Source organism: Festucalex cinctus, chromosome 21 (assembly GCF_051991245.1).
Source record: "Festucalex cinctus isolate MCC-2025b chromosome 21, RoL_Fcin_1.0, whole genome shotgun sequence".
Classification (NCBI taxonomy): Eukaryota; Metazoa; Chordata; class Actinopteri; order Syngnathiformes; family Syngnathidae; genus Festucalex; species Festucalex cinctus.
Window position 1 is genome coordinate 3,229,800 of NC_135431.1, and position 22,516 is coordinate 3,252,315.

Genomic DNA, 22,516 nt, shown 5'->3' on the forward strand with positions numbered 1-22,516 from the left:
CCCAACATAGCATGTGTGTACGTGTGTAGTGTGTACTTTGAGGAAATGTCTGAATTGGGGTGGAGTGTGGTGTGGGAGGTGATGAAATAGAAGGAAGGATGTTTTTTTGGGGGGGTTGTTGCACGTGTGTGTTTGGGGGGGGTGAGGGTGCAGAATGATGGTCGGATGCGTGCGCGTGCGTGTGTTTGAATGTGTCGCGAATGTGTCCATCCATATTGATCTGCTTTCGATCATACTCGCGTACGTGTTGTTTGCATGGGGGATTTGTGCTTTTCAACACGCACACACATGCACGCGCACACACGTAGCGATATTGAAATTAATGGCCTCCTTGGGGAGTCATCCAAAGGCCACGGGCGTTTGGGAGAAAAAGATTCTCGGAAAAAAGGGCTTCATCATCAAAACATTTGCTCATTGCTAACCACATCTTAGCCGTCCACCGAGAGCGAGGCGTGGGCGGCAAGGCTCCTTTTTTTTTTTAGGGGGGGGGGGGTTCAGCGATTACGCTAACGAAACGTGTACACCGACCATGTCAAACTCGCTGCGCCGAAAACAAAAAGATTAGATGATGAGAAGGAGAGGAAAAGAAGAAAAAAAAAGTTCTCAAGCTTGTCCTTTTGAAAGCAGGAAGCCATTAAACAGCGCGCCAATAAAAGCGCGTCAAGATATATCGGACCCGAGCTGGCCTCCACGGAGATGCAGAGGAAACAACGGCCTCCCTTTCTCATCGCGCGGCAATTTACGGGCCCACAAATTTCTTCTTATTGACTTGTTGGCTTTCAACAGCCATCTTTCCGCTTTTAGTACGAAAACAAAACAAAAAAAACAACAACACAAATGTCAACTTGCGTTTTGGTCTTACTCATGACGAAAAAGCGTCTTAAGTAAAGAGAATGTAAAGAAACAAACCGTTTTTGTCACATATTTATACTGCAATTCGGTTGACAATGCGCTGCTCCTTCTGTCGTGCGTCCCTTGACCACCTGGGGGCAGTATAAGACAGATAAACACTTCAAACGCGCCAATTCCTCAGTAAGACATGTTAACAGTTTTTCTCCACACGACTTGTCTGTGAGTCCTTTGTGGTTATTTGTCTACATGTCCACCGTTTCTGAGAATATTTCTGATATCTGCTTAAAATGTTGTAACACTGCTGCATTGGTGCTATTTATTAGCATGGTTCAATGGCATTTCCCATAATTTTTTTTAGACCAAGGTCCAAAAAATAAAGTTTCTCTTAAAAACAATTAACATTCCCTTTCTCACCATTGGTTCACTTGGTGAAGGCACCACTGTGTTTAGTTCATTCATTTTTAATTTTTATTTTTTTAACCATATGCAATAGTAAAGGAGCATGTCTTGTCTTGTAATATAACTCCCTGCCACAGGAGGCAACAGTGAGCCAAAGCACTCTTTGCTGCAGAATTACATAAGAGCGATTTTCCGTTCAGATTTAGAAACCTTTATTTCATACAAAAAAAATAAAAATGCATCTTATTTAGCAAATTTGTAACATATTCAAATAAGCTAACTTGTAATCAAATCAAAATCCGGAGTGATTTATGGGACGAGAACGGGTCCATTTGTCTGTCGGATTTAAAGTTTCCCACTCCGTGCTCATGCTCTTATTTCAACATTCCGAGTCGTGTTCCAGAAAAAAAGATGACATGAACGCTTTTCCTCAAGTGCGAGTATGCAAGCGCATATCTGTCTTGAGCCCCCCCAGCCCCATTTCTGCAAAGGAAGTACTTGTGATGATGTATGCTGTTTTCTTTGCACCGAGACTTGTTTTTCCACCTCCTTAGAAACAGATTTGAACGTCGTGTGTACGTACTGCAGCGATGGCTTGCGTGCGTCTTTGCTAGCATCACAACTAGAGAAACCATCAATAATGCACAAAAACACAAAGTAACCGCAAGCAATTGTGCCACAACAGGTCTGTAATAGTTTGTAATTTTTCATCTTATACATTATTTTTTTTGTTTTGTTATTATATTATTTTAATGAAAATGTTTCCCCCGTTTTTAGTTTTGTTTTTTCGTTAGTTTTCGTTCACTAAAAATAAAATTATTCTTTTTTTTTTTTTAATGTATCAATGTGTGCAGAATGACAAGTATTTAAGAGCAACTCGTCAGCAGAAATATCAGTCGTTCTTTGCAGAAGATAAAGAATATATGCCTTTGAGTATTATTGAATGGGCTCCATGTGTTTTTCTGTTGCTCAAAAGATTAAAACTAGTGTTGTTCCGATACCGATACTGGTATCGGCAGAGGCCCCGATACTGCATTAAAACAGTGGTATCGGTATAGGTGGCTACTAACAAGTAACATGCCGATACCATTAATTCCAACGCTAATATAGGACTTTGGATGCAGCATCTTATGTCTTGCTCGTGCACGACATTCACTGATATGTGACATGCTCACTGCATGACAGCTTTTTCATGTTGAGAAAAACAAACAAAACAAAGGTATCGGTAGGGTATCGGCATACTGCAAAGCTGGGTATCGGGATCGGCATCGGGGGCCAAAAAAAAAAAAAAAAAACGGTATCGGAACAACACTAATTAAAACGTCGCCACAAACAGCAGATGCTATTCGTTAGCCGGCCTATGGTGTTTCCCATTATGTGTTAGCATTAGGCTAACAGACCCGTCACCCACTTTTGCAAACAAATGCTAGTTTCGAGCAAAATTTTGATGGTGAGGCTTTTCAAAAGTCTTGCCGACCTCATTTTCTTCCATTCTCACGTTCTGTGCCAATTTTTTGATGCAAACGGCGCACAAAGAGAAGCAGACATCGGCGGGATGGTGAAAGAGGGGAGGCCAAGGAAGGTTCGTTTGTCCAAACAAATGTTTTTTTTACGACGGTCCCATCAGCCATTATCTGTCCTCGAAGTTATGCTGCAGTATAAATACAGAGCCACACCGAGCTACACACGAGTCTCCGAGTGTGTGCGTGTGTGGTCGTGCGCGTCCTCACCAGCCTTCCACACGCACACGATGTAACGTAACGGAGGAGATAACCACAACATTCCGTTTTCAGCTCTTGCGCCGTTTTAGCGCTAATGTGCACAAAAAGCGCAGCTCGCGCTTTTATCTCGCCGCTCAATAAAAAGTGAAATAAACGACCCCGCCGTCTGCCCGGTGGCGTTAAACCAGGTGAAAGAAAAAAAAGAAAATGCAAACGTCCAGAGTAACAGGTGGGTGGGCGCTGCTAACCATCCCAGCCAATCGGAAAGCGGAAGAAAGACACTGATGGAAACAGCCATCAAGATTCAAGTAAATGTGAGCTGAAGACCTCCGCCAAGGCTTCACTCTCTTTTTGTTTTTTTTGCTTTGACTTGTGAGCAAAAAAATCTTTACGTGAACTCAACCCATGTCACTTCACAACATAACAAACATAAAACAAAGAGAATTAAGTACATATTGCGTATTTTAAACAATCACATAACTTTGCTAGCTTCATGCTAACACCATAGACGGGCTAATAAATAGCATCTATGTTCCAATGGCGTTATCACACTTTAAGAAAAAAACAAAATAAAAAATCCCTCAACGCATTTACTGCTCCCAAATTACTGTAACCTCCGGACTACCAGCAATTCAAATTTGTCCTCTGTAGTGGACCTTTTTAAACCTGAAAATCTCCCACCCAGTGCATATGATTGAATTAACTCCATTTGTGCGCTATAGAGGACATTCGGGGGTTTCCAATCATACCAAATGTGTATGGGTGGGGCTTTGCTACCTTTGATTGCGTCATAAAAGAAAATGGCTTCCCTCAGTGCAAGCACTTTTTAGGGAAGAGGAAAAGTAAGTGTGTAACACTTTTTATTGAACAAATTTAGGCTTTAATTGTTGTTAGCATGTGTTCTATAAGACTCTTAAGAACACATTAAGGTATGGTTTGAATTATTTTAACTGTATTTGAGCCTAGCATTTAAGTAAAAAAAAAAAAATGTCCTCTGTAGTGGACACATCATAGCTTAAAAATAAAAACTTCTTTTTTTTTTTAATTTATTTTGCAGTATTCCAGTTACTCCACAAAGATTGGTGAATATCAAAATAAACATGATTGGACAATCTTTTTTTCCCTGGTCGTCAGGAGGATAGAGCAATTTTTAGTGGGCTTTGCAGTGACTCAAGTGGAACACCTGTTATAAATAAATAAATAAATAAATAAGTCCCCAAAAATAGTTTCATAATTTCCACAAAATCAGATGTCTATAATGCCAACACATACAAACTAGTCAGCCATTTTGTTTTAATTCATCCAGAATTTTCTGAAAGGTTAAATGATTTGAGTCAGGGAAAAAGTTTTGGAAAAAATAAAATAAAATAAAGGAAAATAAAATAAAATAAAATAAAATAAAATAAATAAATAAATAAATAAACAAAAAAGATGTCAGCGAGGCCGAAAAGTCTTGGGTACCGACTGAACATTATGTACAAAAAAAACCAAAAAAAAACCAAAAAAAAAACAAAAAAAACAAAACAAAAAAACAGCCTGAAGATAATTTCAACAAACGAACGTACGCGTTTGTGTGTCCCGTCGATGCGCCATCCTTCACGACTTTGTGTAAACACGTAACGCGGCGTGAACTTTCGATGTGCGGCGAGCACCTGTGCCAAGTGTGTGCGTGCGTGCGTGTGCGTGCGTACGTGTCGCCCGCGGGGTCGGCCACATGTGCGCGAGTGCGAGGTCGAGCGGACAGACGGTTGACGTCCCCGTTTGGCGCGGCAGAGAAATGATCCGCGCGGTTTATTATCTTTAATTAGCATCCGAGGTGGAAAAAGATAGATAAGGAGCGCCATTTAGCTGATGGATGTGATCTGTATTTGCCCCCCCCATGGTGAAAAAGAGCAGGAAGAAGAGTGTCATCAGTTTTCCTTTCATTTTTTTTTTTTTTTTTTGCAAAAACACTATTTTTAATTTATCAGTGCCTTTCAAGACACCCAAACACATTTCGAAGAGCAATAAAATAAATAAATCAATCAATCAAATTTAAAAAAATAAAAAATGGAATATTATTAAACCGTGCACATCATCATGCCATGGTCGTTTAACAACACTCATCTTTTGTTGCGTGTCAAATTTGTTTTTCACTTTCCAGCGATTTTCCAACCCGATGCGACAATTAGCACGTAGCTAGCGCTAAGGTTAGCTTAGCGCGCATCTGTTTGCGATTAGGGCCACGGAGGGGAGACGCTTTAGCATCTGTCCTCGGCGACTAAGTGGGCCGGAGCTCGGGTCGCAACTCGCGCGGACAAACAAACACGTCGGCGCACTAATGAGCTAACGTACACACGCAAACGCACACACGCGGACAGGCGCTTGTCTACTTCCTGCCTTTGGGACTCGGGGTTCATAGGATTGTGGGGGTCCCTGGAGATTTGCGTGGATGTGCCAGGGCGTCTTTTTTTTTTTTTTATCAGGAGCCGCATCTCACCTCTTAGTCATCTCCTGTTGGCCTCCGGTAGCATTATGTCGGCGTCTCGCGGGACCGCCGAGCTACACTTTTGTGAAAACACAGATTAAGATGAGATGTCATGTGACTTGGCAAAGTAAAGGGGCCCGTTTCAGTCTTTAATCTGCCACATCCAACGTTTATATTCTCAAAAGGTCTGTTGTATTTTTTGTACTAATTTATCCATTTTTTCCCTCTCACAATTGATTGATTAAAATGTATTATTTCATATATTCATTGATCTCATTAAGTCCTTTAAATACTTGAGTTCAAGATAAGATAGTATAAGCAATATATATACTTGGAATTTGTTGTTATTAATGTATGAACGTGTCTCCCTTTCTTGGAAATGTTCACCTATACCGGCTGTGAAAAACGTGCTTCAATGTACATTGATTCCAGGAACTCAATATTTGTGTGCATTAGCAAATAAGTGCCTCAATATTAAGTTTTATTAGAGATAGTAAGTTGTTTATATGCATTGCTGTATAGTACAAAAGCACAATATTGTGCTTCTTTTTTTAGTATGAGCTCATTTTCTGTGTGTATGTAAACACTTAACTCATTTGCTCCCAATAACGTGTAAATACTTTTTTTTTTTATGTTCTAAGTGTCCCAAAGACGTATTTATACGTTTTTGGGTTTTTTTTTTCCCAAATGCTAGAGCATACAGAAGGCTTTGATGCAGCCTCTCAACTACAAAGAACGGTTGCAGAAATGGTAGTTATTACACAAACGGCCAGCAGGTGGCAGCAGCGCAAAGGAGATCAACCAGGGCCATGTAGAAAAAAAGCTAAATTACTTACAATTTTAAATAGATTTGTGAAAACTGATGAAACTTAGCTCTCTTCTAATGCTAATTGCTGCAAAACGGAAACAGATAGAAACATACTTTTTTTTTCCTGATGAAAGAAGAGACTTTAATCTTTCTTCTTTTGGTAGGTTCCATGCTTTTATAGCAACAGAACACAATATTCTGTGGGCCTTGCAAAATCAGTCCAAATCCAGTAAAACAGCCGGGAGCCCACGCACGGGTCCTTGCAAGGAGGAAGGGAGGGAGACGTCAGACGTGGTCCCGCGGGTAAACGTCTCCGGGCCCGCTCAACACGTTGGGCCCTATCAGCCCGTTTGGGGTTGCGCGTTATCCGCTGATGGGCGGCAGACCGCCTGCCGGGCGCATCGCAACGTCGGCCTGGAGTTTGTTGGGGCGGGGAAGGCGGACAACGGCGCGTTCAGGGACCACACTCCTACGGAATCGCTGATAGCGCGAAAGCGCGTGACATCACGAGCGCGAGGTCCGTATCAGCGCGCCGTTTGGGAAACTCGACCGCCAAGATATGATGCAGTGAGGTCATCGTTTGGGGGAAAAAAAAAAAGAAAAAAAAAGGGGGCTCCGACAGATTGGCAAGCGTGGTAGTAAACATAATATTAGGAACATCTGATCACTTTTATTAATACAAATAATGTAAACAAAGGTGCAAAAGTGTGGAACTGAATGTGGCGTCAACGTTTTTTAATGACGAGTACGTTTGAACGCATTTAATTAAATAAGTTTGAACATATTCGCGAGTACGTTCAAAACGTACTTTTTAAGCTAAACGCTACAAACGTAGCATATTTTCTCTTTTCACGTAGCATATTTTCACTGATCACTTTTATTCATACAATTAACGTAAACGAAAGGTGCGAAAGTGTGGAACTGGCGTCGTTTTTAACTAACGAGTACTTTTGAACACATTTAAACAAGTTCGAACATATTCGCGAGTACGTTCAGTACGTACTTTGTAAGCTAATTGCGACAAACGTAGCATATTTTCCCATAATGCCATGTGTGAGTGAAAAAGCAACTTTGTTTTTGAAGCATTTGGCCCACATTACATCAATAAGTTGGAAAAATCCCCCATGTTGCAACAGGGTATTCAAAATAAATAAATAAATAAATATGCTATGTTTGTAGCATACAAGTACGATTGAACGTATTTAAAAACTGATTAAATATAATAATACTTTAATTAATGAAATTGATAGCTCTCAAAAACGTGCAAATATTGACAGTTTGGCAAAATCACAATGTGACACTGTGATATTTACCTATTAAGTGGTTCTATGCAATTTGTATTTTGGTGGTCAAGAACTTCATAATATGCAGCAAAGTCAAATTTGTGAATTGAGTATAAAACAATAACATACAATCTAATAAGTAAGTAATCATTATTAAAAAATAAATAAATACACCTTTTGTCTGCTTAATAAGGACATGATATCAAATTGAATAAAATAATAGCATCCAATTATCTCATTTATTTCGTGTTTGATTTCAAAATATGGTTATAATATCTACCTAAATGTGTTCTTCCTGTTTTGCCTCTATTTGTTTTTATTAATTTGTATTTCTGGCCAACACACTTGCAAGTGTATCAAGTGCTCGCGTGTTGTTTGCGTCTTGGCTGTAAAAAAGTTGCAAAAGTTTGTTTGCACTCAACTTGTTTTGACTCTGAATGTTGTGGTTGAACCGAGAAGAGGATGGAGATGGGATTTGGTGGTGGGGGGGGCAGTTTGCAGCAAAGGATTTAGTGGAGAGCAGAAAGTCTCACACAACATAAATACAACCAAAGTGTCCAACTGTTCTTCTTTTGGACTTTTCCGATTGACATCCAAATATTCATCACATGCTTACGCAGATAAACGTGTTTGTGTGCATGTGTTGTTTCCAAGCAAAAGATCAAAGCAAGCAAGATCAGAATAATCACCATCATATTTGCCATGCAATAAAAAATATTCATAACTCTCTCTTTTTTTTGTCCGCCACATCCTGTCCTGGTCACCCCCCCTCCCGTTGGGTCTTTGCACTTTCAGCAACCTTGCCTTTTTTTTTGTGTGTGTGTGTGTTGTTTGATTTTTGGTCCTCAAGATGGACTTGAACTGAGAAGAAATTATGTTGTGTTGTGTTGGGGGGGGGGGGTTGCCGGGAGTGTGGGGGTGAGGGGGGGCGTGATAATGGACAGGGAGCCGGAGTGTTCGGACAAAGATGGATGATGTTTTTCTCGCCCCCCCCCCAAGGCTCCACTCACAGATTACAGTTGTTATCCCTCGCACGGCCTCCCCACCAAATGCTCCATTTTCGATTTTTTTTTATATATTTTTTTTTTCCTCTTTCATTTTTATGATTTCATTCTCTGCGTGACAAAAAAAAACATGTGGGATGTTGTCCCGCTGGTGAATAAAACAATATTTTGGCTTCTTGTTAGGCCCGCTGCACAAACGCAAGCGGCGGACTGACGTGCAGTTTGCGGACGATGGATTTGCAACAATGTTTCCCGATAACAACACCAGCAATCCTTTTGTTTTTTTTGTTTGTTTGTTTTTTTGTTTGTTTGTTTTTTACGATGCAGCGACTTGGTCCAGGTGGACGGTTAAAAAAAAAAAAAAACTTCTGCTATTTGAGGTGGTTTTGGTGATGGCTCAAGCCAAAAATATTTAAAAAAAATATATAATAATAATAATAATAATAATAATATAAAATACACTGCTTAAGAATAGGGCTGTGCTAAAAAAAAAACTGAATTATCGATATCAAATCGATTTTCCTTTTCGAGACTGATATAAAGTCATAAAACCATGAATGATTATTTTACTATTTTTCTCATTGGCCGAGTTTTTTTTTTTTTTTGCTTTTGTTTTATACTGTTAAAAGTATTTTCTTAGATTTATAAAAGAAACTGACTTATTGTATTATAAGACAATGAAGAATATTTGTAATTTTTATTTACAATTATTGATTAGAGTTTTGAAAATATTTCCATTTCCATCATTCGAATTGAAGTGAATCAAATCAAATCGGAAAAAAAAAATTGAAATTGAATCGAACTGCCCTCTTGTCGATTGAGGAAATTAGAGTCGATACCCAGCCCGACTTAAGACTACAAAACATAGTATACGATTTTTAACGACTAAGGGATTACGATTTGATTCGATTAAGTATGGCTGTAGCTTTTGTCATGTTCATTATGATGATTTGATTTGTCAAATCAGAAACGATTTTCCGACTCAAAAGTGTTTTTGTTACTTCCTGTCTCATAAAAACACGACTTTTTCCACTTCTTTTGTGAGCAACATCTGGAAGCCGTCCCTTAATGGTGACATCAGACCACCACAGTGACCTTTGACACCTAACCGGCTAATTAGCAGCACGTCCTTCCATAAGGGCCCAGGTCCCCCATTTTTGTCTTTCTTCAAGACCCCCCCACCCCCTGCAACCCCCCCCTCGCTGATAGCCTTACTTCCACCTGTCGCCTTCTGTCACAGGAAGGAGAGGAAATACTTTTGAACGTCACCACGAGGGAGGAGTCACGATCACGATGTCATATTGAGAGAAGATTTTTTAGCAGTGATGAACGGGCCCTCGCACCCACTTTTCCAAATTTTAGAACGTGTTTGGAAAGAGTCGTGAAAACGGTCAATCGGAAGCAAAATGGCAAACTTCCTGTGTCTTTTCCAGGCATGGCTTCTTGAGACTTTTTTTTGTAGGTCTACTCTTGATACGTGGCTTTGGGGGCTGATTTTTTATTTTTATTTATTTATTTATTTTTTTCAGGATCGCCAAAATGATCCCAATTGTCCCAAAATGGCCGATCCAAAACAAAATGGCAGACATCCTGTGTCGTTTCAGGAATGGAATCTTGGCGATATTTTTGGTGGGTCTACTCATGATAAACTTTGCTTACCTAGTTTTAGCTTGCTTTGGAAGACATTCAAAAAAGAAAAATTATTCTAACCCAAGTGGCAGATGTGACATTTTTTTTGTGGGTCAATCAATTCGATTTCGATTCACAAGAGTTCAGTTCGATTTGATTCACTTCAATCCGATATTGATTAGATATTAGGACGATCGTCTTCTTAATTAAACATCAAGGACATGATAACATCTCCACAGACATTAAAAGTCCAAATTTAAATTAAAAAAAATAAAAAATTTAATTAAAAAAAAAATTAATGTGAACCATAAATGTCAAGAAAACAGCAAAATACAGAGAAAAAAACTCAGCCTTTAAAATGATATTTTCATATACATTTAAGGGAAAAAGAAGTGTTATGTTATGAATCGATATCAAGCTCAAAAAGGAAAATCGATTCGATATCGATGATTGTTTTTTCGAACCCAGCCCTAATGTCTACCAAAATCCAAGTTGCTAAAAAAAGTGAAACTGGCTTCAGGGGCCGGATTTCCGTTTTTTTTTTTTACAGTGTGCTATCGAGGCCATTTATTTGCTGTAAGAATAACACCCACAAGGAAATGAAGCAAATTTGAAGATGGCCTTTGCACCGTGTGCAAATAATTAACAGTCATAAAACGATTTTGTTTTTTCAGCAAACAAAGGAGAACGTGCATATCTTTTTTTTTTTTTTCTTCACGAGCTATTTGCGTCCTTCCCCGGCCGGCCTTGTTCTTCTCTCCGGCTCAGAGGTGCACCATCAATCTGGCCGACTCGATTATTACTTTTCCGCTTTGAATCCAAGCCCACCCATGGAGGGACTCGGCCTCCTCCTCCGTCGCTTCTTCGCCGTCTCAAAAAGCGCCGCCGGCGTTACGTACTTGCGCGCTGTTGCTAAGGTGCGAAGCGCATCTCTCGCGGGAGGATGTGGGAAGGCCAAGTGGGGGGATTGTGGGGTAACCTAACCTCGTATCAGTTACATCAGAAGGGGGCCAGGGCGCCAGTTTGCCATTTGAGACGTGACCCCCCCTTTTTTAAAACCCAGACCCCCTCCTCATTGCTTGTCCTTGCACTCCAGCCTGTGAGCTGGCACAATGTGCTGAAAGTTATGTGCGACGTGCGAGTGGAAGAAACGTCAGGCAACTTCCTGCACTGTAGGACTGTGACGATATATATCGATATCGCGATAAATCGTGATAATTTGTCTCCCGATAGATTATCAATACGTCTACTCAAGTATCACGATATTTGTAGTCAATATACCGCCACTATAACGGCTCCATTGTTCATGACTTAGTGAGCAATTCCTTGGCGGGCCACTAGGGGGAGCACCTCGTAAGCGTGGCGGGGAAATGGACGCAAGTCTTCAGGCGAAGAAGACTCATGCATGAGCTTAGATTTATCATATATACATATATATATATATATATATATATATATATATATATATATATATATATATATATATATATATAATTATATTTTAGTTTTATTATTATTTTTTATACAATATCATTTTTTTCTGACTACTTGCATAATTGATGGTAGGCCTAATTGTTTGAATATTCCATTTTTATTTCGCAATACAGGCAAGTCAATAAAAGAGGGAAACTACATTTTGTTGTGTGCTGAGAAGGCTTTTATTTTTCATTGTGTTATAGATTTGGTAGTATTTTTTTTTTTTACTTTTGTAATCAAATAGTCTGTACGTCTTTACTTTTATTGAAGTGAAGGAGTCGACTTCTTTTACCAGTCTATTTTACACAAAACTGTAATTTTACTATACTGAGTGTGAGTAAAAAAGGAGTTCTGAAAATTATTTCATTCTGACAAATAACATTTATTTGTTCAGCAATGTATAGCGACTGACTATTCAAACTTGATTAATTGACTATAGTGCCTCTAAATTGTGGGCCTACAGTCTCTTGGGCTAAAACGGAGAGAAATAATAACAAAAGACGCCGGCCCACCGGGAATCTGCCCTGTATGCCAGATGGCCAGTCCAGCACAGTGCAGATTTTTTTTTTTCCTATATTGGCTGTATAAATGCTGAGAAAAACTGTCAAATGCAGCACTTTTTTGTGAGTAACTGCATGTCTGATTTAAAAAAAAAAAGAAGAAAAAAGTTTGCCGTTTGGGAGGTCTGTGGACCATCCCCGTCCGTTTCTCCTCCCATCCGCGCATGCAGGCCGCCGCCCTCGCTTATCCACTCGCGGAGATAAAACAATGCTGTGCATGCGCCACTCAATGAGCACACCCCCGGGCGTCCACCTCGTCAAGCCGGCCTGCGCGCACCACCCGCACCACCCAACATGTCCACGGGCTCCCTGAGCGACGTGGACGACGAGCTGCTGGACGGCATCCTCAAGTTGGCCTCGGCGGCGGAGAGCGCCGAGGAGAGCTCCGCGCCGCCGCCGCCGCCGCCGCCCGCCAAGCGCCGCAGGACGGCGTCGCGCAAGGCCCCGTCCCGCAAGGCCTCCTCCCCTTCGGAGGACGGCGGCGACGGCGACCGAGGCGGAGGAGCCCCGCGGGAGGGCAAACAGGTGCAGAGGAACGCGGCCAACGCGCGCGAAAGGGCGCGCATGCGCGTCCTGTCCAAGGCCTTCTCGCGCCTCAAGACGTCGCTGCCGTGGGTGCCGGCCGACACGAAGCTGTCCAAGCTGGACACGCTGCGCCTGGCGTCCAGCTACATCGCGCACCTGCGCCAGGTGCTGGCCAACGACAAGTACGAGAGCGGATACGTCCACCCGGTCAACCTGGTGAGCCTGACAGACGACGTCCGGGGACAAATGCAAGCTTCCTTTGGGGTTTTAATGGCTTTTTTTTTTTGCAAAATGTTCAGATACTTGTAAACAAAAAAAAAAGAAGAAAAGATTGCTAAAAGTGTATGAGCACTTTTTTTTTATTTTTTATTTAAATAAGTAGAGTCTGACACATTTTTCCAAACTATTCAATATAGATACCTGACAAATATGTAAAATACATTTTTTATTACTTGCCTGCTTGCATTAACACAAAAAAATAATTTTTATTATTATTTTATTAAAAGTGTTACTGCACAACCGCCATTGAGAATTTTAAAGGCTTTTTTTTAATTTTTATCCTTGCTTGGATTAACTCAAGTGTTTTTCATCATCAACCTTGTTTTTAATTATTACTTTACACTTGCTGCATCATCATGATTTATTTTCACAAAACAATCTACAGACTTTTTATATTTATAACAAAATTGGGTGAGGTAAAATACATGGCACAGATTAAAAATAACAATATAAGTGTGCTTAAATGGATAAATAAAAACTATAAATTGGGTTTTATGATGCTTTAAATGATACTTCATGGATCAATGTGATATCTTTTAAAATAAAACAAAATTGCTTCGAAATACAAGATTTGCATTATCAAGTCAGCAAGTGTACCTAATGAAGTGTCTCATGTTTGATATATTGACATCATTTATAGTCGCTTAATTGTTGGCACGCTAATGTAAACAATCAACCGGTTGAGCACATAATCAATTTTAATTAAGGAGCATAAATTATGTTCTTTAAAGAAGAATTTTGATATTTGACAACGCCTGTTGCTATTTTAGAACTGACATTCAGACCAATGAATTAATTAGATGATGAAGAAGAAATCATTCTTTTTATTTCTTATTTTTGTTTCAGGCAATAACAAAGCACAAATAGCTGGTACCATATTTAAAATTTTTTTTTGCAATATTTTTCCATGCATTGAAAAAAATGTAAAATATTATCACAAAATAGTCAATGTATTTCTTTTTTTTTTTTTTTTTTTAAAGTAACTTCATTATTCTCTTTTTGTTTACTGATTTTTCTTTTAACTTAACTCATCCACTTGATTGGTTGTAAGTGAGGCCTAAATGAAAAATAATGATCTGATTTCAACAATGTCCAAGAAAAATCTCTCAATTTGAGACCGATGCATTTGAACTACACAGACGATGTTTGCATTTTAAAGCCTATATTTGAATATTAAAAAAAAAAAAAAAAAAAAAAGTGGAAGCACGTTTGCAATTTCCCACGTTGACTGATCTCGTCTTTTGCCTCCACAGACGTGGCCCTTCATGGTTGCCGGCAAGCCCGAGAACGAGCTGAAGGAAATGCTGAGCTCCACGCGCTTATGCGGCACCACCGCATCGTGACCCCCCCCACCAAAAAAAAACAAAAAAAAAACACGTTGGATACCTCCGAACATTTTCTTTTCTTTGGGACGTCTCATCTCCGGCGGACTTTCGAGTGGGAATAACGGAATATCGTTCCCGTAACAAGAAACTATTTAAATGCATTGTCTTTTTTTTTTTTTTTTGTAAAGTCACTCTTTATTGTCTTTGCTGGTCAAAGACAAAAGGCGTTCTCTTTGTTATGTACTCTGCATAAACATTTTTTTTTATAGTCAAGTCTTTGAAATTGTACAGATGCTCCAGGTATATAAATATAAATCTTATTTGTATCACTTTGAACACTTTGCTGTGCTGTGCTTTGCTTTGTGATTGTGACCTCACCTCTGTTCTCCTTGCAGCCTTTTTTTTTTTTTTTTTTGTAATAATAGCCAAACCTGAGCAGATAAGTGGCAGTGTTGTTGCTAAAAGATAACGCTGGATGCCTTTACGTAAACAAACACAGGCCTGCTCGAGATTATCTTTGAAAACAAGCAAAAACAGAAAGAAAAGGCTCACACTTGGCTAGCAAAAATAGCAAAACGTGAATGAAAAGGCCGAAAAAGGGAAGTTTGTTTTTTAAAACGAGGAATTCAAGGGGAGAGGAAAAGAAAAGAGGAAAACGTGCGTTAATCCTGCCCCGAGTGCTTGTTTTCATTCTGCTGGGTTATGACCGGCAATGTTTACATCACCGCAGACAGTTATTTATGCATTCTGACAAAAGGCCTCTCTCGCTCGCTCTCTCTCTGATAGCATCCCCCCCCCCTCCTCGTCCCGATTTTGTTGGCAAATACACACACTTTAAATCTTACAGCGTACTAAAAAAAAAAAAAAAAAAATCCATCCCTACAAAAGTAGCAGAGAACAAAGAAATCGTTTACATTTGGCGCTAATGTTTGGGTCACATGACAAATACGTTTTTACCTGCATTCAATTAATTTCATCAGTTCAAGTGTAAGATGACGAGTGTTGCTGTAGGTTGAGAATTATTTTGAAATGTGAGGGATTAAAAAGTGCAGACAATCAATTCATGCTAGGGTGCGTAGTACCTTGTTTATGACAAGGTTACGTTCCAGATTGTTTATATACATTTTAAAGTTTTATATCAGCTGTAAACAAGTTCCTATTAGGCCTGGAGCTATTTTGACAAATTCTTGTATTGTACTGATCATCCCATCCATCCATTATTCACTTTAAAATTGATTTCGCACAACGCCAATACAAAGTATGCACATGAGGAACATGTATTATTTTTGTCCACTTGGGGTCGCCCTCCTCAAGGCTCTACTGCACACCGTCGCATCTGTCTGTTCTTAAAGCGCTTTATAAATAAAGTTGAGTTGAGTTGAGTTGAAATTGATACTTGACTCACTGAGCCATTTTAAGCAGGAAAAAGTTCATATTTTGTCACGAGTGAATTTGGTAACGTAGCTATTTGTCATGTACAATTATTAATACATTTAACGACTAATTTTCTACTTGCTGTCGACTGATGATGACCTCACCTGTGCTAAGGAAGTAGGCGTAAAAAGTAGTACTAGTAGTATATGTGGACTTTTAACTCATTCACTGGCAGCCATTTTCACATTTCGCAATCCCGTTCGCTCCCGGCTGTTTTACTGGATTTGGACTGATTTTGCAAGGCCCACACAATATTGTGTTCTATTGCTATAAAAGCATGGAACCTACCAAAAGAAAGATTAAAGTCTCTTCTTTCATCAGGAAAAAAAAAGTATGTTTCTCTCTGTTTCCGTTTTGCAGCAATTAGCATTAGAAGAGAGCTAAGTTTCATCATTTTTCACAAATCTATTCAAAATTAATTAATTGAGCTTTTTTTCTACATGGCCCTGGTTGATCTCCTTTGCTTTGCTGCCACCTGCCGGCCGTTTATGTAATAACTACCATTTCTGCAACTGTTCTTTGCAGTTGAGAGGCTGCATCAAAGTCTTCTGTATGCTCTAGTCTAGCATAAAAAAAACAACAACAACAAAAAAACGTATAAATACGTCTTTGGGACACTTAAAACATTAAAAAAAACGTATTTACACATTATTCGGAGCAAATGAGTTAAGAACATTGAATTAAAACTCAAATGATTCTACACTAGTGCTAGTACTCGTCTTTGTCCTCACTATTCAGAATCCAAAAGTGGGCGGAGACAAGTCTGAATTTAGTTGTGAGTCGAGTGCGCCTTTGTCATTCTTTTACGGTCCTGATTCGTCTTACTACTAGTGACGAGCATACTAGCGCATGCATGTGGAAGAAAAAAGTTTCATCACAGCTCACCTCAACAAGTCGGCGCCGTCGCGATAAAAAGAGACGCATGGATGTCACTTCAAGGGCCCTCACCTAATACATCAACGGTGGCGTGACAGCCCCCCCCCCAGATCCCAACAGCACCCTTTGAGGGACCACCTGGGAGAAAATAAACTTGGCCGTCTGCCCCCAACCCGAGCGCAAGGGAGGGATGAAGTGGAAGAGGGATTTCCCATACTTGCTAATAGTTTTGTTGGACGTCAGCCCAAAAGGAAGAAAAAAAAAGGAAAAAAAAAGAACGAGATTTTTGTTGCAGCTGATGCTGTCATTTGTTGTACTCACTTCAGTGTGTTCCCATCAGAATTTAGGAGGACGTCCTACAAAAAAAAAAGTGAAAAGAATGTCTTGTAAAATTTGACACATCACAGAGAAAACTGGTGTAAGACTTTTTTTTTTTTTCACTTTGGCCGTGATGTGCGCGCACTTGCGGCAAACGACGAAGCGCTCTGAAGTAGCAGAATTTTCATTTCTGCTTTTTCCGCCCCTCCCTCGTGCCGCATTTCCTCACATATCGCAAAATGATGGAATGTATATAACATGGAATAAATATGACGACAAATATGACAGCATCGCTAATCTAGCTAAGAATACGACTCAAAATTTAAGCGGATGAATGGATGGATGGATGGATGGATGGATGGATTTGGAGAATAAGCACAAGCTCTGCAGGCCATTTGTCAAAATTTTGTAACACTGCCATCTAGTGGTGCCTTTCTCTAATACAGGAACTTACATTGAATTATGCATACCAGTTCATCTTTTATGTTGCATCAGCTTAAATTTAAAATGCCTTCTCAAGTTATTTTTGCTTTTTTTTTGGCAAATGCAGTGAAAGCCATGACAATTAAAAAACCTTTTTTTTTTTTTTTAAATTGATCGTTGGACAATGACGCCTCACTTGAAAAGGACACAATTGGAACATTATGAGGGCAAAATGTTTGACCTACTTACCTTATTTTTAAAACGGTTCCTAAATTATTTTGCTGGGACGATGTTGTTGTTTCTCAAGCCTCAGTTGCTGTCTTCGCCTCCAACCACAAGATGGCAGCATCGCACTTGGACGGTGGTGGTGGTGGGGGATGACGGCGCCCCATTGTCAAGCCCGACTGGGAGAAGAAGATAGAATAACATGTCAACAATGTGAGGCTCATCATTCAGAGTGGTGGGTTGTGCATTTGGAATGTGTGGGGGGGCTTCAGTGGGGGCTTACCAGACTCAATCCAGCTCTTAATAACACAACCATCAAGTTGCACTTACACAAACCATCAATAACGACACAAAAACCACAACAGAACAACACGCCACTGTGCCGCGTCTGGAGCAAGTTCAATATGTATTGAACAGCATAACATCAGAAACAGCGGAGATGCTTATTTATCAATACGTGCCAAACACTACAGATGTGTCCTGTTTGTCGAACTTGGCTGTGACAAATTTAACGTTTTGCTCTGAGCAACCAATCAGACGATGGAAAAATGCGGACGTCAATGAGGATCAGCCCTATGGTCCCATGAGGACAAATTTGAAATCTGATTGATCAATAAGAACTGGCCAATCGCTGGCCGTTCATTATGTGACCACGCATACTGTATCTCAAATCATCTTTCCTCATTGAAATGAATAGAAATGATCCTTAATCCGTTCCAGACTCCGCACAACAAGCAAAAAAATATTTTTAATAAGGAAAATAACACTTTTTAACTCATTCACTCCCAAAAACGTATTTATACGTTTTTTAGGTTTTTGTTTGCTAGAGTTTTTGTATGAAGGCTTTGATGCAGTTTCTGACCTGAAGTGGTAGCGATGGTAGTTATTACAAAAAAAAAAAAAAAAACGGCCAGCAGGTGGCAGCAAAGTATAAGAGATCAACCAGGTACATGTTGCAACAAGCTCTTTTTACAAGTATTTTCAACAGGTTTGTGAATAATGATGAAACTTAGCTAATTTTAACGCTAATTCTAACACTAATTCTAACAGATAAAAAAAATATACCGCACTCTTTTTTTTCCTGATGAAAGAAGAGACACATTTTTCTATTGGTAGGTTCCATGTTTTTCTAGCAATAGAACATGAAAATGGCTGGGAGTGAATGAGTTAATATTGTTCTACATAAAAAAAAAAGGTACTAAAACGATAGAATAGAATGTCAAGAATGAAACAGTTTATGGTGTACAGGACTTAGCCACTAGAAACAGCCACGCAGACATAAAGAAGAGTTTCACAACTAATGTAAGCGACTCAGTATGCCACAATAATTAGTTTTTGCAAGGGATGAAGAATATATGAATGTGAGAAATGTGATTTTGTACGTCAACGTGTTAGCATTAAGCTAGCAGACGTTCACGTGGTTGTTTTAAATGCACAACATGCATTTCTCTCTGTTGTTAAGTTTGACAAGAAACATCTTGAAGCCTCTTTTTTTTGGACGAATGATTTTTGTATCTGCCAAACTGCTGGCACCTCAAAGATACTCAACTTTTGTCCAAAAGGCACTTCGGGACTTTGGCGATAGTCTGATCCAATTATGGCGATCAAAGCGGTAACGGAGGTCACGCACATCCAAGTAGTCAGAGCGGTGTTAGCGGACGGAAAGGGGTGACGACGCTAAATGATGTTTTACCAGGTGGGCGCAATTACGCCGTGCGTGGGGTTCCAACCGTGTGCGCAAGAATGACCCCCGCGTGTTGTTTTTACAGGATTCAAGTCCATTACAATTAGGAAGACATGAATCACAATCACCTGCCGTGTGTTTTTCCACTTTTTTTTTTTTTTTCTTCCCCCTCCCCGAAACCAGACGACTTGATTTCCTGATGCTTTCCTTCGTTAATAACGCCACTTAGGAGTGATAGGGCGCAGACAAGCGGGATTTCCAGACAAGTTGTCCCAACAAGTGGCCATTCATTCCCCCCCGACGACATTCGCGGGGAAGCCCGAGCGCGACGACGGGGTCAGCGCGGAACACAAGCTCCTCACTGTTGAGTCCGACAAGGAAGCTAATCCGCCCGTGCGCGCGTTTAAACGAGAAAAGCACGCGTACGGAGTGCACATCAAGCCGAGTGAGCGACTAGCCGAAAATCGCTCACAGGTGACGTTTGTTTATTTGATCTCAATTAAGAGTCCACTTCAGGAATTAAAAGTCGCTTAAAAAAATTTTTTTTGCAACACTAGCGGACAAGAACCAGAGGGGCAAAACTAAAACGCAGCCAACATGCACATTTGGTATTTGTGGCGGCGGTATTTCTTTAGTGCGGAGTACTTAATCCTTCAATTACGGCTCAATGGAATTGTTGGTATCTGTAACTTCAGTTTGAGATATCGCCGCTTTGTCCTGATTCCGCTTCAACTTCAATTCAAGATATCTTGAATCAAGTTTTAACTTCACAAATTGAAGTCATGAATATTTGTAAAAGGAATTCCATCCAGTATTCACTACCGGTAGTCAAAATGGCTGCCAGGTTTACCAGTTTGATATTTATTAACTCATTCACTCGCCGCCATTTCCACAGAAGCAACCCCGTTCGCTCCCGGCTGTTTTACTGAATTTTGACTGATTTTGCAAGGCCCACAGAATATTGTGTTCAATTGCTATAAAATCATGGAACCTATCAAAAGAAAGATTAAAGTCTCTTCTTTCATCAGGAAAAAAAAGGATGTTTCTATCTGTTTCTGTTTTGCAGCAATTAGCACGAGAAGAGAGCTAAGTTTCATCAGTTTTCACAAATCTATTTCACATTCTAAGTAATTTAGCTTTTCCCACTGGTTGGGACAGAAAGTAGTCCCGGAAAACTAAACATCTCTTCACACAGATCGCTGCCGACATGTTTTGCTGGTCAACCAATCAGAAATCTGAAATCTGAAATCTGATTGGATAAAAAAAACAAAAAAAACAAACAAACAAAAAAAAAAACCAAAAACACACGCATATAAGCAAGGCTGCCAATAGAAATACAATAAAATGAATACAATTTAATAGAAAATCTTCTCATTTCAATTGAATCCGGCCCACACGTGGATTCAATTATGATCCCGTGGAATTCCGCAAAAGTAGTCGGCAATAAGGAAAATATTCCTCTAATCTGGGGTCTTCCTCAAGCTGGGTGTGAAGGAATTATAAAGTGGGGGGGGACCCCCATTTAATTGGGTCCAGATTTGACCACCCAATTGAAAAAGCGCCGGCTTATTTGGTCGGGGAGGGGATTTTGCTTGTGTGCGAATAAACGGCCGAGGTGCCTCCAAAATGGCTTATAGGAAGCAGATGGAGTGAAGCGAAGAAAGAAAACAGTCATTTCCACAAGAGAGACGAACGGAAAACACAGCATGGGGACACCAATTAGTGGGAATACGAGGGAAGAGCACCAAAATCGCACTCGCTTGAAAAGCACGAAAACACAACTGGCTGGCACCAAGGAACTTTTTTTTTTTAATTAGATTTTATTTTTTTACACATTTTTGTGTCTCAAGTCTTGTTGCTACCAAAACTTGTAATTTGACCAAAAACTACATGTGTATATACATACTGTATTTATAGAGTGCATTTTCCTGAGTGAAAACGGAAGACCATGACTTTAACTCATTTACCGCCATTGACGGAAAAAGACGTCAAATGATGCATTTTTTTTTTGCTGGGCTGGCAGAGAATGTGTTAAGAGGCGGGGCCTGTTGGCATAGTGTGACATATAAATTCTGCGTTGGCGACTGAGGCTCTCCTTTCCCGCATGTGAAGGCATTAAAGTAATTCCACTGTAAAAAAAAACAAACAAAAAAACAGTGTTATATATTTTAATTTAAAAAATCTATTTGACTTTAATAGAGCGATCTGATCTATTGGTGCATGAAGATTGGATGTCAGGCCACTTTTTCTTTTTTTTTTTTTGTACATATTGATCCACCTTTTCTGTCCACTTTTCCTCTTTGGATGCCATTTGTCCACCTTGGTACTACTGATGCCCTTCCGGAGAGCCGAGTGTCAGCTTTCGTCCCCTGAGGATCACAGACCACCCCTCCACTCCAGCGCCCCCCCCCCCCCCCCTCCGAACAGCATGCATTTTTAATGGACACACTCATGCAGCAGACAAATGATTTTTATTTTTGACAGGGCTGGGTGGAGGGGGTGGCTCCTGTTACATAGGGATGATAGGGAGCGATAGCGAGCATGCGCGTCCAAGCGAGCATGGTGAACACACACTTGTACGCACACGCAAAACACACAAACGCAAACATTCTGCATTCAAAACTCGCCATCCATCCGTGTTTTTACGACTTCTACATGTATGCTTACCGCTCTTATATACACACGCGCACATGCACGCGCCCACACGTCCTCCACTTCCCATGGAGTGTTTGCCTTGAATGTCCGCATGAGTTATGACGGGCTCCCGTCCAGCCCCGCCGAGGACTTCATTAAATGAGGATTAGAGCCGGTCTGAGAGCCATTAACGACGATTTTGAAACCTGCTTTAATCCCAATCAAATCAGAATTAAAATTCACAGGGTGAGACCACGCGCGACGCACGCACGCGCCTTGTTACCGTAGCGACAAGATAGCTCCAAGATCAATTCAAAATAAATATAACTAATAGTCTAACACAAAAACAACTGCAACTAAAAGTGCACAACGAACTACAGCTACACGAGTACTTAGAAAACTTTTTATCGTGCCACATTTTCCTATCGTGTCAATTGTAGGGATGTAACGATAAGCGCGATATCGTGATATTAAAACTGCCACAATATCGTCGTCGCCATGTTCACGATATTTAAATGCAACGCATCTGTTAAAAAAGTCAGGTTGATTTCCATTTGTGCAGTCCTAGCACCCTCTGGTGGCTAGTTTTTTTTT

General features: G+C 40.1%; 2 protein-coding genes across 2 annotated transcripts in view; one reads left to right on the forward strand and one right to left on the reverse strand.

Moving 5' to 3' along the window:
- Window positions 1-22,516, reverse strand: part of tbpl1 (TBP-like 1) — a 41,381-nt gene that overhangs the window by 8,975 nt on the left and 9,890 nt on the right. Inside the window, exons 4-5 of the mRNA XM_077510264.1 lie at window positions 17,629-17,783; window positions 16,960-16,994 (exon numbers count right to left, since the gene is read on the reverse strand). The gene's annotated coding sequence lies outside the window, so the exon portion shown is untranslated. The remainder of the gene's footprint in view (window positions 1-16,959; window positions 16,995-17,628; window positions 17,784-22,516) is intronic.
- tcf21 (transcription factor 21) lies at window positions 12,458-14,664 on the forward strand. The gene is made up of 2 exons (XM_077511072.1): window positions 12,458-12,940; window positions 14,257-14,664. Exons 1-2 carry the CDS (start codon window positions 12,494-12,496, stop codon window positions 14,344-14,346), a joined length of 537 nt encoding a protein of 178 aa, XP_077367198.1. The 5' UTR covers window positions 12,458-12,493; the 3' UTR covers window positions 14,347-14,664.

Excerpts from the sequence above, each read along its gene's own strand:
- tcf21 (XM_077511072.1), top strand. The coding sequence starts at position 12,494 with ATGTCCACGGGCTCCCTGAGCGACGTGGACGACGAGCTGCTGGACGGC. Across the intron at positions 12,941-14,256 it reads ACGTCCACCCGGTCAACCTG|ACGTGGCCCTTCATGGTTGC; the intron begins GTGAGCCTGACA and ends TTGCCTCCACAG.